This window comes from Rattus norvegicus, chromosome 1 (assembly GCF_036323735.1).
Source record: "Rattus norvegicus strain BN/NHsdMcwi chromosome 1, GRCr8, whole genome shotgun sequence".
Lineage (NCBI taxonomy): Eukaryota > Metazoa > Chordata > Mammalia > Rodentia > Muridae > Rattus > Rattus norvegicus.
The window spans coordinates 58,843,298-58,863,611 of record NC_086019.1 but is presented as its reverse complement, the minus strand read 5'-3'; the positions used below and the strand labels follow the sequence as shown (position 1 = coordinate 58,863,611).

The 20,314-nt window shown below is 35.8% G+C and overlaps 1 protein-coding gene across 2 annotated transcripts in view; it reads right to left on the bottom strand.

Moving 5' to 3' along the window:
• Positions 1–1,327: 1,327 nt before the first annotated feature.
• Positions 1,328–20,314, bottom strand: part of Vom2r8 (vomeronasal 2 receptor, 8) — a 39,656-nt gene continuing 20,669 nt past the window's right edge. For both annotated transcript variants that reach the window (NM_001099464.1, XM_039090959.1), the window contains exons 5-6: positions 19,482–19,605; positions 1,328–2,256 (exon numbers count right to left, since the gene is read on the bottom strand). In NM_001099464.1, the coding sequence (NP_001092934.1) occupies positions 1,328–2,256; positions 19,482–19,605 (1,053 nt within the window). The remainder of the gene's footprint in view (positions 2,257–19,481; positions 19,606–20,314) is intronic.

The following is a 20,314-nucleotide window of genomic DNA, read 5'->3' as shown; positions in this document are numbered from 1 at the left end:
TAATCTTACTGATGCGATTATGTTCTTACAGAAAGGAGCCTAGCCTGGCTGCCCTCTGAGAGGCCATATCAACATCTGCCCCAACCAGCAGGGCAGTCAGAGGAGATTGGTGACTACCTAGGAGAGAATGGAGGACAAGCGACACAAAGAAGGACTCCAAGACAGGAGTCTAATCAAGTCGACCAATTTTATTTTTTCCCAAGACTGAATTTATACCATAGCAGGGGTAATAGAGGGAGGGGGGAAGTGGGAAATATTTACGCAAGCCAAGGACACTGTGCTCTTGTTGTCAGGTAGTCAGCTGACATCAACAGGATGTTGGTTTCTCAGAAAGGTTACAAGTTTGTCATGTCATTAGGTAACCTGATCACCAGATTTGTATTAGCATCTGTAGCTGGCTGGGGATTTTCCATCGTCCTGCCCTTTTAATGAACCCAGTCATCACACTTTCAACTTACCATTTTTCCATTTTATCTTATTTAACTCTAATTATAGTACTAACATAAATAATGGTGGGTCTTAAGGGCATAGCTCCCAACAAACATTTGAGTGAAGAAGATGTAGTTACTTATACCCAACCATTGTACTGAAGTTGGGATCCCTATGGTTGAATTAGGTAAACGATTGAAGAACCTAAAGGAAGAGGGCAACCCCAAAGGAAGACCCATACTCTCAACTAACCTTTACCCATGGGAGATCCCAGAGACTGAGTTACCAGCCAGGCTGGTCTGTGGACTCTGTTACATTTATAGCAGAGGATTTTTTGGTCTGGCCTCAGTCGGAGAAGATGCATCTAATTTTTGGTAGATTTGGGGCCCCAGGGTACAAGGAAGCCTAAGGGGGGCATAGAGTGGGGCATTCTTTCAGGAGTAAGGCTGAGGAAGAAAGGCATGAGAAAGTATGGGAGAGGGTACTAGGAATAGGGCAATGGCTAGAATGTTACAAATAAAATAATAAAAAAATGATATTCCAAGTTCTGTTTCTAATTCAGGCAGAGAAAAACTATCTATCCAGTTCAAAGGCAAATAAAAAAACATGAAAAGAAAGTTTATATCAAAGAAAGATACAGAAATTCAACATGTTCCATGTATGACACCACTTAGACTAGAAACAATGGAGGCTCGGAAAGTAGTTGTGGTTTTCAAAACTAGATAACAAAACAAAAAAGGCTCTCATACTAGGATATTATAATACAATTGAATAAAGAAAATAACCTAACAGAATTCAATGCACATTATAATTTTCGAGCACATTCTTAGAAAAATATATGGAATGCAATTAAACCATTTATAAGGCTATTAATATGAAAGTTAATTTGTTTTTGGAACTATGTTTTAAGAGACTTGTTTCTTCTAGAATGCATTTTGTCTCTGATATAATGAAATGTATTCTCATTTGGTCTGAATAAGATAATGTAACACTTAGGGGCAAATATGAAGCTAAGGAGTGCTATGCTGGAAGCCAAGATAGAAAATATTTCTGTAGCAACCATGAATTTCCCCATAGTGCTATGGTAGACAGGAAGAAAGGTGATCCAGACACAAAAGAACACTAGCAAGCTGAGTGACAGAAATTTGGATTCATTGAATGAATCAGGCAGAGTTCTAGACAAGAAGGCCATGGTATAACCCCCAAGTGCCAAGAAGCAGAGGTATCCCAGGGTACAGTGGAAGGCAACAGATGAACCCTTGTTGCAAAATATAATGATGTGTCCATGTTCAGCATGAAAATCTTGGTCGATGAATGGAGGAGAGGTTGCCATCCATATTCCACAAATAAAAACTTGGATTAGGGTACAGATAGGAATGATGTAGTTTGGGGCCCTGGATTTCATTAGCCACCTTATCATTCTCCCTGGAAAAGTGGCCTTGAATGCAATAACCACAGTAATAGCTTTGGCCAACACAGTGGCAAGAGCTACAGTGAATACAACTCCAAATGTGATCTGCTGCATGATGCAGGTGTCTTTGTTTGGCTGGCCAATGAAAGTCAAAGAACAAAGAAAACAGAAAGTAAGTGTGATAAGCAAAATGTAACTGAGAGCTTGGTTATTGGCTTTCACAATAGGAGTGTCTCTGTATTTCACAAAAATGCCAATAACAAAGGCTGTGAGTGTAGATAAACACAGAGCTATGCTGGCAAGACTCATCCCCAAGGGATCTTGATATGCCAGAAAGCTCACAGCTTTCTGGAGGCAATGGTTCTTCTCCGTATTTGCATAATGACTCTCTGGACACTTCAGACACTGATCCACATCTGGTCAGAAATGTAGGTTATCATGAGACCATGAGTCCAGGCTGGGTTGATGCTTTATTTCTGAGACATTGTTTAATAACTGCACTCTTACTGATGTTACATTTCTTTGCTTTCTCAGGGACAAAGTAATAAGCACATTGTTGTATACAATTGTATATTTGTAAAGTAACCTTCTTTCTTATATATTTCTTTTTGTATTTATGTTCACATAAAATGTTTTGATCCAATCCATCTCTCTTTTCTATTTTTAATGTTTATTCCTTCCCTCATTTTTTCCTCCCAAAATAATGTGTTCTCTGTCTATCTCTGTTTCTCTATCTCTCTTTCTGTCTCTCTCTGTGTCTCTCTGTGTCTCTGTCTCTCTCTGTCTCTCTCTGTCTCTCTCTGTCTCTCTCTGTCTGTCTCTCTCTCTCTCTCTCTCTCTCTCTCTCTCTCTCTCTCTCTCTCTTTCTCACTCTCTATTACCAGTGTATACATTGTTGGGTATGGCTTCAGTTGGACAACAGACATTCAGGGTCTACACTGTTAAAGAAATGTGGTGTTTCCGTTTGTATTGCAAGGTACTTCCAGGAACTTCTTCAATAATCCATCTTGATTATATTTATTTAAATTGAACTAGCCTAATGCTTTTGCTCTTCTACAAATTTTCTCTGCCTTTTCTGACATTGCTATATACCTTTTGGAAGTAACTAGAATAGTGAGTTATATTGAATAAATGTATCCAGATATCACTTCATAAATAAAATAGACTTTTGAATTATACATGCAGAACTTATTACAGAGACAATATTTTTGCAACACATTTCAATTAATTGTGAGAGACAATATATGAGTCTTAAATTCAATTTTCTTCTTAAAATTCTTTGTTTTTAATTTTTTTTATTCTCTGCTGGAGTTTAGTGAGGAGAGCCTATTCCATTACACTTAATATTACATAAGTAAATGCTCAAAACATACCCAATATAATGATTTCATGACATTTGAGAAAAGGAGTTATTTCACATAAATAGGAAATCATTACAAGATTTGAAAGACTTTAGAAAACAGTTGTATCATTCTCTGCTCTTGTAATTTTGTAAAAACGATGATTAACATAAAATTTATATGCCAAGATTTGTGTGTCACATTATCACTAGGTCCAAATATCTCTAAATTTCTTATGTGAATTGATCACTAGACATTAAATTTTATTTTACTAATAATACCAATTTTACTTTAGTAATAGTAATATATCTCAACTTTTAGAAGGTATTACTTTAATGTATATTTGTTAATCAGCAATATTTTTACATTTGCAGTGCTTTGCATTTCTTTGAACTGTGTAATGATGGACAGTAGAGTTATTCAACACAACTCCTGTCTTTTCAGTCTTTTTGAGTGATACACTGTTATTATGTATACACAGAATACATTCCCAAACTGACATGGTGACACACATGTATACATATATTCACACATACCCCACCACAATACATAAATATGTATGTATTTATATACATATATGTATATATGTATATTTATATGAATATTTAGTCACATTTATTTACTATATCTATAATACATATGCATTTTTGGCTAAAGGTTGATAGTAATATTTACTATTAAAGATTGATGGTATTTATAAAAGACAGTGTAGAAACTTCATAATAATCAGGAACCTCTGGAAACTAAAGAATCAGTATTATCCAAAAACTTCATGACATTTCTACATATAAACTTATGGCTGTGACAGCATGTACATGATAGGTACAAGCTCATGCATGACCAATAATCATAATGGATGGAAGATTAACATGAAGTCTCACTTTTACCTGAGGAGCTATAATAATTTCTTTTGTTGGTAAGAATAGTAGAATCAACATTCTTCATAATTGTGACCAATAGAAAGTATAGATTTCTATAGTTCAGGTATCACATTCAAACATATATGTAGGACAATTGGAGAGAAAAATTAAAAAATTGTAGAGAAAAGAAAACTTAAAATGAGTGGAGAGGTAGAGATGTGGTCCTTATGATTTTGCGGGCATGAATATTATCAAATATAGCATATTGGATTATGACAAAAATAAATAACTAGAATTTGAAATTTTTCTGTATTAATACAACCAAGACTTGGTTTTACTAGAGATAGAAATACAGAATGTTAATTTTCGTGTGTGTTGAAGATGCCGTAAATTTGCTCATTATATATCCTTCTTGGTCCAGATTATAAATTCCATAACATCTCTTAGAACTTGGTACATTTCTATATTAAAGACTGTTCAGGATTACTTGAGATTATAGTTGCAAATGATATATTTTCCTACATATAGCTGGGGAATATGAAAGGAATCCTACACGTTAAGAAAATTTAAATATTCAATTAGAGTAGAAAGTAAATATAATGGAGAAATCACACATAAAATTTCATTTTGCTCCTTGTATTGAAATGAGATAGATTCATTTATTTCATGTATGTGCATACACTGTCACTATCTTCAGAAACACAAGAAGACAGCATTGGATATCCATTACAGATGGTTGGAGCCACCTAGTGATTGCTGGGAATTGAACTCAGGACCTCTGGAAGAGCTGTCAGTGGTCTTAAACACTGAGTCATCTCTCCAGCCTCTTAAAAGCAGTCAGAAGTTGGAAAGACCTCCTAGGCTCACAAATTGGCAGGATTAATATGGTAAAAATTGCCACCTTGTCAAAAGCAATTTAAAGATTCAATGCAATCCCTATCAAAATTCCAACTCAATTCTACATTGAGTTAGAAAGACCAGTTGGCAAATTCATTTGGAATAACAAAAAACTCAGGATAAAGAAAACTATCCTTGACAATAAAAGAACTGGGGGAATTACCATTCCTGACCTCAAGCAATATTACAGAGCAATAGTGATTAAAAAATCTGTATGGTATTTGAATAGAGAAGGCAGGTAGATCAGTGGAATAGAATTGAAGACCCAGAAATGAACCCACACACCTATGGTCTCTTGCTCTTTGATGAAGGTGCTAAAGCCATTAAGGGGGGAAAAGATAGCATTTTCAACAAATGATGCTGGTTCAACTTGACTTCAGGATGTAAAGGAATGCAAATCCATCCATTCTTATCTCCTTGAACAAAGTTAAAAAACAAGTGGATCAAAGACCTCCACATAAAACCAGGTACACGCAAACTAATAGAAGAAAATGTGGGGAAGAGCCTTGAAAACATGGGCACTGGGGAAAATTTCCTGAACAGAACACCAAATGGCTTATGCTTTGAGATCAAGAATTGACTAATGGGACCTCGTATAGTTTGCAAAGCCTCTGTAAGGCAAAGGACACTGTCATTATGACAAAACCACAACCAATAGATTGGAAAGGGATCTTTACAATCCTACATCGAATAAAGGGCTTATATTCAATATATACAAAGAACTCAAGAAAGTAGACTTCAGAGAACCAAATAACCCTACTAGAAAGTGTGGTAGAGATCTAAAGAATTTTCAACTGAGGAATATCAAATGGCTGAGAAGCACCTAAAGAAATGTTCAACATCCTTAGTCATCAGGGAAATGCAAATCAAAACAACACTTAGATTCCATGTCACACCAATCAGAAGGACTAAGATCCAGGGACCACAGATGCTGGCAAAGATGTGGAAACAGAGGAACACTCCTCCATTGTTGGTGGGATTACAAGCTGGTGCAACTAATCGGGGATCAATCTGGAGTTTCCTGAAAATTAGACGACATACTACCTAAGGGCCCAGCTATACCACTCCTGGGCATATATCCACATATAACTAGGATGCATGCTCCACTATGTTCATAGCAGCCTTATTTATAATAGCCAGAAGATGAAAATAACCCAGATGCTCTTCATCAGAGGAATAGATACATGAAATGTGGTACATCCAATACAATGGAGAACTATTCACCTATTAAAAACAATTACTTCATGAAATACATAGGCAAGTGGATGAACTAGAAAATATAATCCTGAGTGAAGTAACCCAATCACAGAAAACCACTCATGGTATGTACTCACTGATAAGTGGATATTTACCCAATAGCTCGGATTACCTAAAATACAATCCACAGAACACACGAAGCTCAAGAAGAAGAACAAAGTGTAGATATTTCAGTCCTTCTTAGAAAGTGGAACAAAAATATTCATAGGAGATATGGAGACAATGTTTGGAGCAGAGTGACGAAATGGCCATTCAGAGCCTGCCTCATCTGGACATCCAACCCATATAACTACAGCTACCAAACCCCGACAATATTCCTGATGCCAAGAAGTGCTTCCTATCAGGAGCCTGATATAGCTGTCTTCTGAAATGATCTGCCCAAGCAAGACAAACACAGAGGCGAATGCTAACAGCAAAACAATGAACTGAGGACTGGGTCCCTATTGGAGGAGGTAGAGAAAGGATTGAAGGAACTCCTAGTGTTTGCAATCCCATAAGAACAACAATACCAACCAACCATAGCTCCCAGGGACTAAATCACCATCCAAAGAGTACACGTGGACAGACCCATGGCTCCAGTATCATATGTAGCAGAGGATGGCCTTGTTGGGCACCAGTGGGAGGAGAAGCCCTCGGTTTTGACAAGGCTGGACCCCACAGTATAGGGGAATGACAGGGTAGAAAGGAAGGAAGGGTTGGTTCATTGTATGGTGGAAAACCCTCATAGAAGGAGGTGGGGCATGGGGTAAGGGGTTTATGAAAAAGTTTAGAAAAAAGGTATACCATTTGAAATGAAAATTAAAAAATCCAATAAAAATAGAAGAAAATAATTTATAAAGAATAAAAGAAATGAGATAGAAATTAATGTAGTTAAGTTTACAACTGCTAGAGCATTAAATTAATAATTAATTATTATTAATTATTCATTATTTATATAAATACACTTAGGAATGCTAGAATGTCACTTCTTTGTAGTGTTTTGTATTAAAATACTAGATATTGAACCTAAGGCAAGTTAGGTGACATTCTTGAGATATTGTATCCTAATATCTTCTGCATATAAAATTTTAAGTGTTATGCAAGGATCAAAGACATTCATCTGCTCTACCTTGGATGACTTTGGCTAATTTTTCAGCTTTTTAAAATTAGTTACTTTACTTATTTACATTTCAGACCTCATCCATTTTTCTCATCCCACCTTCCACAGTTCCCCTTCCCATTTCTCCTCCCCTTTGCTCCTCAGTGGATGCTCTTCCTGGTATCCCCCTTCCCTGATATCTCATGTCTCTATTAGTCACATCCTCTCCCACTGAGGCAGACAAGGCAGTCCTCTGCTATACATGAGTGCTGGTGTGGAGAGAATCAGATCAGTGCCTGTATGATTCCTTGTTTGAGGTTCAGTCTCTGGGAACTCCTAGACTTCAGAATTTGTTGAGACAGCTGGTTTTCTATTACTGTGGGCTAGTAATCCAGTTCCTCCACTTGAGACCCTCTCTATTATCTGGAGGTGGTTTCTTCAAGTTCCCTCTTCCTCTTGGTGCATTTTGGCTAAGGTCACCCCTATTGAGTCCTGGAATATCTCATATCCTGGGTTTCTGGGACTTTAGATGGTCCACCAGTTCCCATCCCCAGAGTCTGCATATTTCTCCTGTACCTCTGGGCTTCTCTCATATTTCCCCACCTCAAACCTAATTCTGCTCCCTATTTCTCCTCTTCTTCCCCTCTTCTACCCAGATCTCTTCTTCAATATGCCTCCTGTGATCATTTTGCTCACTCTGAAGTGAGATTGAAGCATTGTCACTTGTGTTTTTTCTCCTCTTAATCTTCTTAGAGTCTGTGGGTTGTTAAACTTGTTACAGCCTGGTTATTCTGTACTGTTTATATAATTATCAGTGAGTACATACCATGCATGTCTTTTCATGCCTGGGTCACCTCACTCAGTATATTTTTCTAGTTCCATCTATTTGTATGCCAAATTCATTATATCCTCATTTTTAATACTTGGATAGTATTCTATTGTGTAAATAGCCTAAATTTTTAGTACCCATATTTTGGTGGAGGTACATCTGAGTTGTTTCTAGCTTCTGGCCACTACCAATAAGGGTGCTAGGAATATAGTGGAGCACGTGTCTTCTTGATATGGTGGAGTATCTATAGGAATGGTATAGCTGGGTCTTTAGGTAGAACTATTTCAAGTTTTCTGAGAAACTGCCACAGTGATTTTCACAGTGGTAGTACCAGTATACAATCACAACCAACACAGAGGAGTGTTCTTCTCCCTTCATATCCTCATTAGCAAGTGATGTCACTTGAGGTTTTGATCTCAGACATTCTGTTAGTGTGAGGTGAAATCTCAGGGTCCTTTTGATTTTCATATCCCTAATGACTAGGGACTTTGAGCATTTCATTAGTTACTTCTTGGTCATTCAAGATTCCTCTGTTGAGATTCTCTGTTTATATCCATAACCCATTTTTAATTAGTTTATTTGTTTTTGGGGATTCTAACTCCTTTACTTTTTTTAAAAAATCCAATTGATAAGATATACTTGCCCACTTAAACATACAAAACCTGGTACCATCTATCCCTTAGGAACATTAATAACAACCTGCAAATACACAGAGCAGAATCTTAACATCACCTGCCATGGCTTCTCACCCTCTCCTCTCTTGTCTCTTCCTCTCTGGCCTAGTCTCCTCCTCTTCCTTCGAACTTCTCTCCCGCCCATCCTTCCTTCTCCTCCAATGACAGGACTCCTTTTATCCTATACCTGCCCCTCACCTGTACTTTACAAATTCAATGGGAAGGTTCTGGTGAAGTCACTTGAGTTCTGAGTATGTGACTAGGCAGCAGTCCTTGGGGCAGTGGAATTATCATCAAAATACAGATAACTTAAGGGCAAACTACATTTCCCCTTTTTTGTCCAGTTAAAAAGCTTTTTCACTTATATATAAATTGAGTACAATTATTACCATTCTACAATTTATAAAGCATATGATATACTCAACACCCAGTCCATCACTATATCAATTAAACGGAACATTTAGTTATCCATTCCACCTTAAGGAAGGCTTAATATCGGTATTATAGCTTGGCTACCTTGTATACTATCTGATAACTATCCAATAAAATATGTATATTCAGAGTTATACAGCCTGATAAGCTATGAGACTATAATCAATCTTCAACCCCATCAGAAATCTGAAAATGACCAAATATCTATACACATAGGAAGCCTAACACAGCTTCTAGAACTGAGAGGTTGTAGAGACAAATCTCCACTAGCACAGTCCCCTGTTAGCAACATATGAGGACAAGTCTTCAGCCTTCTGGCCCAAAATCAACTGACAGACTCTTAAAATGCAGATTTTGAAGGGCTGATCACCCTGTCTTGGCAGAGTTTATCAGTCAACTATTCTGCATAACGTGTCCTTTTCTGGATAGTATTAGTCTGCAGATGAAACAGGCAGTTTTGGCCAGTGGCTGCCTAGCCACAAAGTATTGCCTCACCTGGAGGTAGAGATGTTCAAATTCTTTGTTAAATCTGAAAAAGGGGAACTGTTAGGAGCAGATGTGTCTCAACAAAAGATAAATAACTTTAAATCTCAAATTTTATGGATTTCTGACGTCTTTGAAAACCATCTGTCTATATAAGGTAATCTGAACTGTTGTCTCCATAACCCGAATTTTATCTTGAAAGTTTTCTCACAAATTCACAGCCATGACTTTGCTACTTGAATCTTAAGTCACATTGGTAATCAACTCAGAAGTTTGTAATGACAACAATAGAAGGACTTGCTCTAAGCCTTTGGATATTGACCTTCTATCAGATGTAGGGTGTCTATTTTTTCCCAATCTGTAGGTTGCCAATTTGTTCTTTTAAATATTTATTTTATTTTGTTTTATTTTATCTGAAAGGAGCTTTTCAGTTTCATGAGGTTCCATTTAACAATTCTTGATTTTGTAACCTGAGCCATTGGTTTCTGTTTAATTTTCCCTGTGCCCACATGCTCAAAGCTACTCCCCATTTTTCTCTTCTATTAGTTTCATATATATATATATATATATATATATATATATATATATATATGTGTGTGTGTGTGTGTGTGTGTGTGTGTGTGTGTGTGTGTGTGTGTGTGTGTTGAGGTCCATGATCTGCTTGGAATTAAGCTTTGTATAAGTTAGTAAATATGCATCAATTTGCATTCTTCTACATGCATACCACCATTTAGACCAGACCAGATTTTTGACTTGCTTGGTAAGAGTAACAAGATATTTTATACTATTTGTGGCTCTTGTGAAGGGAGTTGGAACCTTAATTCTTTCTCAGCCTGTTTATCTCTTGTGTAAAGGAAAACTACTGATTTGTTTGAGTTAATTTTATATCCAGCCACTTTACTGAAGGTGTTTATCAGCTGATCTCTGGGAAAAATTTGAGGCCACTTATATATACTATCATATCTGCAAATAGTGATAGACTGCCTTCTTCCTTTCCAGTTGGTATCCCCTTTATCTCCTTTTGTTGTGTTACTGCTCTTTATTGAACTTCGAGTACTTTATTGAATACACAGGGAGAGAGGTTCTACCCTGGTTTGTGCTTGTTTGGGATTGCTTATAGTTCCTGTCCATTTAAGTTGATCTTTTCTATTGGTTTGTTATATATTGCTTTTTAATAGGTTTAAGTATGTGCCAAAATTTCCTCATCTCTCCACAACTTTTAACATGAAGTCATGTTGTATTTTGACAAGTGTTTTCTCATCATCTAATGAGAAGATCATGTGATTTTTTTCATTTTGTTTATTTGCATTGTATATTACAATGATGAATTATTTTTCTATTTTTGATTCTACAGAGGAAGCATTCTTGATCACAGAGAATATAATTTTTGTGTATTTTTGGATTCATTTTTCGGAAATTTTATGAAGTATACTTGCATCAATATTCATAACTGTATTTGATTGAAATTCTCATTTTTGTTGTATATTTTTTAATTTAGGTAACAGAGTAACTGTGGTTCTATAGAATTCATTAGCTAGTGTTCCTTTGTTTCTGTTATGTGGAATAGTTAGAACAGTATTGGTAATAACTTCATTGAAAATCTGGTAAAAAGCAAATGGTTTGAAGAAGCAAGCTGGAATAGCGATTCTAATATCAAATAAAATATATTTTCAACTAAAAGTCATCAAAAAAGATAAGAAAAGACACTTCATATTCATCAAAGGAAAACTCCACCAAGATGAACTCACCATCATAAATATCTATGCTCCAAATACAAGGGCACCTACATATATAAAAGAAAGATTACTAAAGCTCAAAGCACACATTGCACCTCACTCAATAATAATAGGAGATTTAAACACTCCACTCTCATCAATGGACAGAGCATGGAAATAGAAATTAAACAGAGACATAGACAGACTAGGAGAAGTCATGAACCAATTGAACTTAACAGATATTTATAGAACATTCTATCCTAAATCAAAAGGATATAAATCCTTCTCACCACCTCATGGTACTTTCTCCAAAATTGACCGTATAATCTTTACCAATCCTATAACTGATAGAGGGCTTATATCCAAAATATACAAAGAACTCAAGAAATTCGATTGCAGGGAGACAAATAACCCTATTAAAAATGGGGTTCAGAGCTAAACAGAGAATTCACAGCTGAGGAATGCTAAATGGCTGAGAAACACTTAAAGAAATGTTCAACATCTTTAGTAATAAGGGAAAGGCAATTCAAAACAACCCTGAGATTTCACCTCACACCAATGAGAAGGGCTAAGATCAATAACTCAGGTGACAGCAAATGCTGGCCAGAATGTGGAGAAACAGGAACACTCCTCCATTGCTGGTGGGATTGCAGACTGGGACAACCATTCTGGAAATCATTCTGGAGGTTCCTCAGAAAATTGGACATTGAACTACCTGAGGATCCAGCTATACCTCCCTTGGGCATATACGCAAATGGGCTTAACAGATATTTATAGAACATTCTATCCTAAAACAAAAGGATATACTGTCTTCTCAGCTCCTCATGGTACTTTTTCCAAAATTGACCATATAATTGGTCATAAAACAGGGCTCAATAGATACAGAAAGATAGAAATAGTCCCATACGTCCTATCAGACCACCATGGGCTAAAGCTGGTCTTCAATAAGGGTAAGGGAAGAATGCCTACATATACATGTAAATTGAACAATGCTCTATTCAATGATAACCTGGTCAAGGAAGAAATAAAAATAGAAATTTAAAACTTCTTAGAATTTAATGAAAATAAAGGTACAACATACCCAAATTTATGGGACACAACAAAAGCTGTGCTAAGAGGAAAATTCATAGCTCTGAGTGCCTGCAGAAAGACACAGGAGAGAGCATATATCAGCAGCTTTACGCCACACCTGAAAAGTCTGGAACAAAAAGAAGAAAATACACCCAGGAGGAGAAGAAGGCAGGAAATAATCAAACTCCGAGCTGAAATCAACCAAGTGGAAACAAAAAGGAGTATAAAAAATCAACAGAACCAAAACTTGGTTCTTTGAGAAAATCAACAAGATAGATAAACCCTTAGACATACTAATGAGAAGACACAGAGAGTGTATCCAAATTAACAAAATCAAATATGAAAAGGGAGTCATAACTACAGAGTCAGAAGAAATTCAAAAAATCATCATATCTTATTACAAAAGCCATTATTCAACAAAATTTGAAAATCTGCAGGAAATGGGCAATTTCCTAGACAGATACCAGGTAACAAAGTTAAATCAGGAACAGACGAACCATTTAAACAACCCCATAACTCCTAAAGAAACAGAAGCAGTCATTAAAGGTCTCCCAACCAAAAGGCACCCAGGTCCAGATGTGTTAAGTGCAGAATTCTATCATACCTTCATAATAGACCTCATACCGATACTATTCAAACTATTCAACAAAATTGAAACAGATGGAGCGCCACCGAATTCCTTCTATGAAGCCACAATTACACTTTTACTTTAAACCACACAAAGACTGAACAATGAAAGAGAACTTCAGACCAATTTCCCTTATGGATATCGACGCAAAAATACTCAATAAAATTCTGGCAAACCAAATCCAAGAGCACATCAAAACAATCATACCTCATGATCAAGTAGGCTTCATCCCAGGTATGCAGGGATGGTATAATATATGGAAAACCATCAACATCATCCACTATATAAACAAACTGAAAGATAAGAACCACATGATCATTTCATTAGATGCTGAGAAAGCATTTGACAAAACTCAACACCCCTTCATGATAAAAGTCCTGGAAAGAATAGGAATTGAAGGCCCATACCTAAACATAGTAAAAGCCATATACAGCAAATCAGTAGCTAACATTAAACTAAATGGAGAAAAACTTGAAGCAATCCCACTAAAATCAGGGACTAGACAAGGCTGCCCACTCTCTCCTTACTTATTCAATATAGTTCTTGAAGTTCTAGCCAGAGCAATCAGACAACAAAAGGTCAAAGGGATACAGATTGGGAGAGAAGTCAAAATATCACTATTTGCAGATGATATGATAGTATATTTAAGTAATCCCAAAAGTTCCACCAGAGAAATACTAAACCTGATAAACACCTTCAGCAAAGTGGCTGGGTACAAAATTAACTCAAATAAATCAGTAGCCTTCCTCTACACAAAAGAGAAACAAGCCGCGAAAGAAATTAGGGAAGCGACACCCTTCATCATAGTCCCAAATAATATAAAATACCTTGGTGTGACTTTAACCAAGCAAGTGAAAGATCTGTATGATAAGAACTTCAAGACTCTGACGAAAAAAAATTGAAGATGTCAGAAAATGGAAAGATCTCCCATGCTCATGGATTGGCAGAATTAATATAGTAAAAATGGCCATTTTACCAAAAGCAATCTACAGATTCAATGCAATGCCCATCAAAATACCAATCCAATTCTTCAGAGAATTAGACAGAACAATTTGCAAATTCATCTGGAATAACAAAAAACCCAGGATAGCTAAAACTATCCTCAACAATAAAACGACTTCCGGAGGAATCACTGTCCCTGAACTCAAGGAGTATAACAGAGCAATAGTCATAAAAACTGCATGGTATTGGTACAGAGACAAGCAGATAGACTAAGGGAATACAATTGAAGACCCAGAAATGAACCCACACACTTATGGTCACTTGATTTTTGACAAAGGATCCAAAACCATCCAATGGAAAACAGATAGCACTTTCAGCAAATGGTTCTGGTTCAACTGGAGGTCAACATGTAGAAGAATGCAGATCGATCCATGCTTATCACCCTGTAGAAAGCTTAAGTCCAAGTGGATCAAGGACCTCCACATCAAACCAGATACACTCAAACTAATAGAAGAAAATTGGGGAAGCATCTCGATCACATGGGCACTAGAGAAAATTTCCTGAACAAAACACCAATGGCTTATGCTCTCAGATCAAGAATCGACAAATGGGATCTCATAAAACTGCAAAGATTCTGTAAGGCAAATGACACTGTTGTTAGCACAAAATGGCAACCAACAGATTGGGAAAAGATCTTTGCCAATCTTATAACTGATAGAGGGCTTATATGCAGAATATACAAAGAACTCAAGAAGTAAGAGTGCAGGGAGACAAATTACCCTATTAAAAATGGGGTTCAAAGCTAAACAAACAATTCACAGCTGAGGAATGCCAAATGGCTGAGAAACACCTAAAAATGTTCAACCTCTTTAGTCATAAGATAAATGCAAATCAAAACAACCCTGAGATTTCACCTCACACCAGTCAGAATGGCTAAGATCAAAAACTAAGGTGACAGCAAATGTTGGTGAGGATGTGGTGAAACATCAACACTCCTCTATTGTTGGTCGGATTGCAGACTGTTGTTACAAGCATTCTGGAAATCAGTCTGGAGGTTCCTCAGAAAATTGGACATTGAACTACCTGAGGACCCAGCTATACCTCTTTTGGGCATATACCCAAAAGTTGCACCAACATATAACAAAGGCACATTCTCAACTATGTTCATAGCAGCCTTACTTATAATAGCCAGAAGCAGGAAAGAACCCAGATGCCCTTCAACAGAGGAATGGATACAAAAACTATGGTACATCTACACAATGGAATATTACTCAGCTATCAAAAACAATGACTTTATGAAATTCATAGGCAAATGTACGGAACTGGAAAATATCCTGAGTGAGGTAACCCAATCACAGAAAAACACACATGGTATGCACTCATTGATAAGTTGACATTAGCCCACATGCTTGAATTACCCTAGATGCACAACACACATGAAACTCAAAAAGGATCAGCAAAATGCGAATGCATCCCTCCTTTAAAAGGGGAACAAGAATATCCTTGGGAGGGAATAGGGAGGCAAAGTGTAGAACAGAGTCAGATGGACCACCCATTCAGAGCCTGCCCCATATGTGTCCTATACATATACAGCCACCAAACTAGATAAGATGGATGAAGCAAAGAAGTGCAGGACGACAGGAACCGGATGTAGATCTCTCCCAAGAGACACAGTCCAGAATACAGCAAATACATAGGTGAATGCCATTATTTTTTTTAAAGATTTATTTATTTATTATGATTAAGAATACCAGAAGAGGGCACCAGATCTCATTATAGATGGTTGTGAGCTACCATGTGGTTACTGGGATTTGAACTCAGGACCTTTGGAAGAACACACACCGCTGAGCCAATCTCCAACCCCGGCGAATGCCATCATTAAACCACTGAACTGAGAACAGGACCCACGTTGAAGGAATCAGAAAAAGGACTGAAAGAGCTTGAAGAGGCTTGAGACCCCCATATGAACAACAATGCCAACCAACCAGAGCTTCAGGGAGCAAGCCATTACCCAAAGACTATACATGAACACACGCTGGGCTCCAACCTCATAGGTCGCAATGAATAGCCTAGTAAGAGCACCAGTGGAAGGGGAAGGCCTTGGTCCTGGCAAGACTGAACCCCCAAGAACGTGATTGTTGGTGGGAGGGCGGTAATGAGGGGAGGATGGGGAGTGGAACACCCATAGAGAAGGGGCAGGGGTGGGGTTACAGGATGTTAGCCTGGAAATTGGGAAAGGAAATAACAATCGAAACGTATATAAGAAATACCCAATTTAATAAAGATAAAAAAAAAGAAAATCTGGTAAAATTATGCATTAAAACCATTTGGTTCTGGGTTTCTTTTGTTGTCGTTGTTGTTTTGGTTTTTTTGTTTTGTTTTGTTTTGTTTTGTTTGGGAGGGTTTTTATGACTACTTTTATTTTCTAAGGGTTTGAGAACTGTTTAGATATTTTACCGGATCTTGATTTACCTTTTGTACATGGTATCTTTCTAGAAAATCATTCATTTCATCGAAATTTTTCAGTTTAGTTGAAGATAAAATTTTATTGTAAGAGCTGATGATTTATTTTGAATTTCCTCAGTTTCTGTTATTATGGCTCACTTTTTCTTTACGACTTCACTAATTTGAATACTGTCTCTGTATCGTTTAATTAGCTTGTCTAAGTTTTATTTTGGCTAAGTATTAGGTGAGTTTCCTGAATATTAATATCCTAATATTTTCAGCGTATAAATCTCTAGGAGTTATTTAAGGATCTAGTATGTACAGTTGTTATATCTTGGATGTGTTTGGCTGTTTTTTGACTTTTAAGTTTTTCCTAACATTTAACCAAGTTTAAAGGCTGTACTTTAAGAAGTGCTGAAGTATTCAAGACTGTTTTTCAATAGGAGGTCTTAGGTATCTGGAAGTCAGAAGAAATGACATTGAAGTGGATCATGAAACCACATATACCACTTCAGTTTTATTCTAGCTACAGTTATTTTTTTTACATTCTAAATATAATCCAAACTGTACATGAAAAGGACAACTGGTTGAGGAAATAATTGTACTACATTGAACAAATTCTTTAAGGCTGGAAAATGATATAAAAAAAAACATGCCTTGCAGATCAATATTTACCAAATACCCCACTGTACAGATGTAGTCATAATTACAATAATAAGGAAGGTTACAGCATATCTTTCAAAAGGAAAAAATATATCTCCTCAAGGGGACCAATTTTTATTTAGTTAAATGCAAGCTAGTAAGTATTGGGAATAGTGAATAAGAAACTTTTACTAAGAAGTATTAGAGGAGATTATTCTGACAGTTCCCACTCTAATCACCCAAGTCATGCTGTACAGTTCCATTGGTTCAGATTCTGTGCATTACTAAGATGCATTGTTTATCACATTCAAACTGACAGTAAAACTTTATTAGCTCTTACTTAATTGAACATATCTAACCTTTAATAAAATATTGATCCATGTTTCTCAATAAAATTTTAGTGGAAGATAATGAATTTTACTATAAATTTTATTATTCCATGCAAATAAAATTCAGCATACTTAATTAAAGCAATTCAACATGGAAGTTCAGCAATGGCAGTTTTAAATAACTGATATAAAATTTGATTTCTTATTGGAATGGGAAATTTTTGTGTTTATTTATCTATTTCTCATTCTTCATCTATATATCTATCGATCTATCTATCTAACTATCTGCACACATGCTTATCATATGTGTATGTATCTGTGGGTCATTTCTAGAACTTTAATTCATGTGTTAGATATTTATTCCTAAAAGGAAAAAATTTGAAATGTGTGTCTCATAGCAGAGTATTGGCTCATAGTTGCAAACTCATCAATTTATGAAATAATATTGGAAGCATATCATTAATCGCAAGAGTTGAAAATTGAAAGATTGTGTGTTCCTTTCATACACATTTTCTGTGTTTTGAAAGTATAAAAATGTAAAAAAAAAATCCTCACTCCACAAACACCAGCACAATGTTTACTCTGTCATTTTGAATTGTGAGACAGGTGAATCTATTTTATTTAAAAAAATCAAATATATCATACATATACAACTACATAAAATAGAAAAAGACATCAAAATAATAATCACAACAATGTCAGGGGTAATGATAATAACTATCATGTCTTGATTAGTATCAGCAGATACTTTCTAAGTAAAAGATTCTAAAGCATTTAAGGAGTTGTTTGATTACCCTCTCTTAGTTACTATTGTTTTGCTGTGAATAGACAACATGAATCAAGCTTACAAAAATTATTTATTTGGGTTGTTTATAGTTATAGAATATTTTTCCATTTCTTTCATAGTAAAAGCATGGAAGCAGCCAGGACGTGATAACCTCTGAAGTACTAAGTGAATTCTGTCATACTAACTTGAAGGTAAGATGTAAAGAGAGAGGCCAGTTGTCACTTGGACATTTGAAATGCCAAAGCTTGCCCATAATGACAAACCTCACCCTAGGAGACTACACACCATAACATTTCCATAAAATTCCATTAACAGTATAAAACATTTTGTAAAAATCTGGTCCAAGAGACAGCAGAGGTAAACAAAATCTGGAGATGACTACAGAAAATGGTGTTTTCTTAATATATAATGTAGATGGACCTATGAATTCATAACACACGAAACAATACACTAGATGTAACTTAAGTTAGACAAAATTGTAGCGAAGAAAATGGAGGTATTGGTATTTGTGAAGAAACATACCCAGAAAATTAGATATTGGTGGTTGATACCTAGTTGTAGGAGTGTCTGTTTTCTTTATTAGCTTTCAACACCTACCTTCTTGGTTGATAACCTACAAGTGACATACATATACCCAAGAGTAAATGAGTATCACAGACTATATTAAATATGTTAATTACACAATTTTTGGTATATAGGGAAGAGGGTAGTAAATCTATCAGAGGTCTGAGAGTGCTGACAATGATCAAAACACATTCTATGAAATTATCAAACACCTAAACATTTAGAAAAATATGAAATGAAAGATGATTTGGGTAACAATCACTATGAAGATACAACATTTTTTTTCATTTTTTAAAATTTTTTTCTTTATTAACTTGAGTAACAACATTTTATGAGTTTTAAAAATTATTGATACTCAGTTTGAATAAAATTTTTTGAAAATTTGTTAATAGATGTTAAATTAAAAAGTGAAATAGAACGTATAGTGAAGCACTAGGGAATATTTTTCTGTAATAATATGTATCGGAAGTCTATCAAATATGTGAATCATGTATGGTTTTAATGGTTATATTGAACCATTTTAAGGCAATAGACGTGGATTGTGACAAAAAATTTCCTAAACAAAGAAAGGAAAATAATCTGACATCGATTTTGATCATTTACAAATGCCAGGGTATTTTGGAGTCCTATGGAGAAATTGGAAATGTTTTTGTAACAGCTGTATTTACCTGTCTCATTAGAAATCTCATTGTCTGCACAAGGAGTGCACTTATAGCAGCACACAGCCTTGCCCTCCAGAGCTAATTTCCTGAATCCATGCCCACAACTCTCACTGCACACAGACCGGGGGATCTGAAAAGGATGAAAATAATTATCTAATGCTTAGCATATTATGAAAAATCCAACAATTTCAGTTTTTGAATGGTATGCAATAAATTCCCACATATTATTATAAATATAGAGGTTTGTCTAGAAAGGTTATACCTTTGAGAAGGCAAATATGTTTAATGATTGGTTTGAAAATTATCAAAGTGTTAGAGAATTTGAAATCTTAATGAGTTAGGGAATATTTTGAGAAAGTTAGATGATTGGAGATATGATATTCTCTCCAGAATGATACATTATATGTCCTTTGACTACTGTTGATCACCTTTACTTCCAGCATGGTTGTAAATCTTGAGTGTCAGTTTCATAGAATATAAAATGTATGTGGAGATAAATATGTGTGTTTCTCAAAAGGAATAGAGAGATGAATGTAGATAATTTGAAATGGGCCACCTAAAGCTTTGGTGTCACTAATTATTTGCTTATCTTTAGGAACAAATGTATAGAAGGTAGGACAAAACTGCTGTATTCATTGCTGACTTTATACAACAACATACATTTGAAAATCATGCATTTTGAAATTTAATGAGCTGTATCCTCGAACTGTTTCTTAAGTTATTTCAGATGTATATTTATTTGTTGGTGGCAGAGACCTCAGTAACTTAGACACATACATTCCATAGAGTTCTTCTTTTCTAGTGGCCTCCAGAGTAAAGAATATATGATCATGAATTAA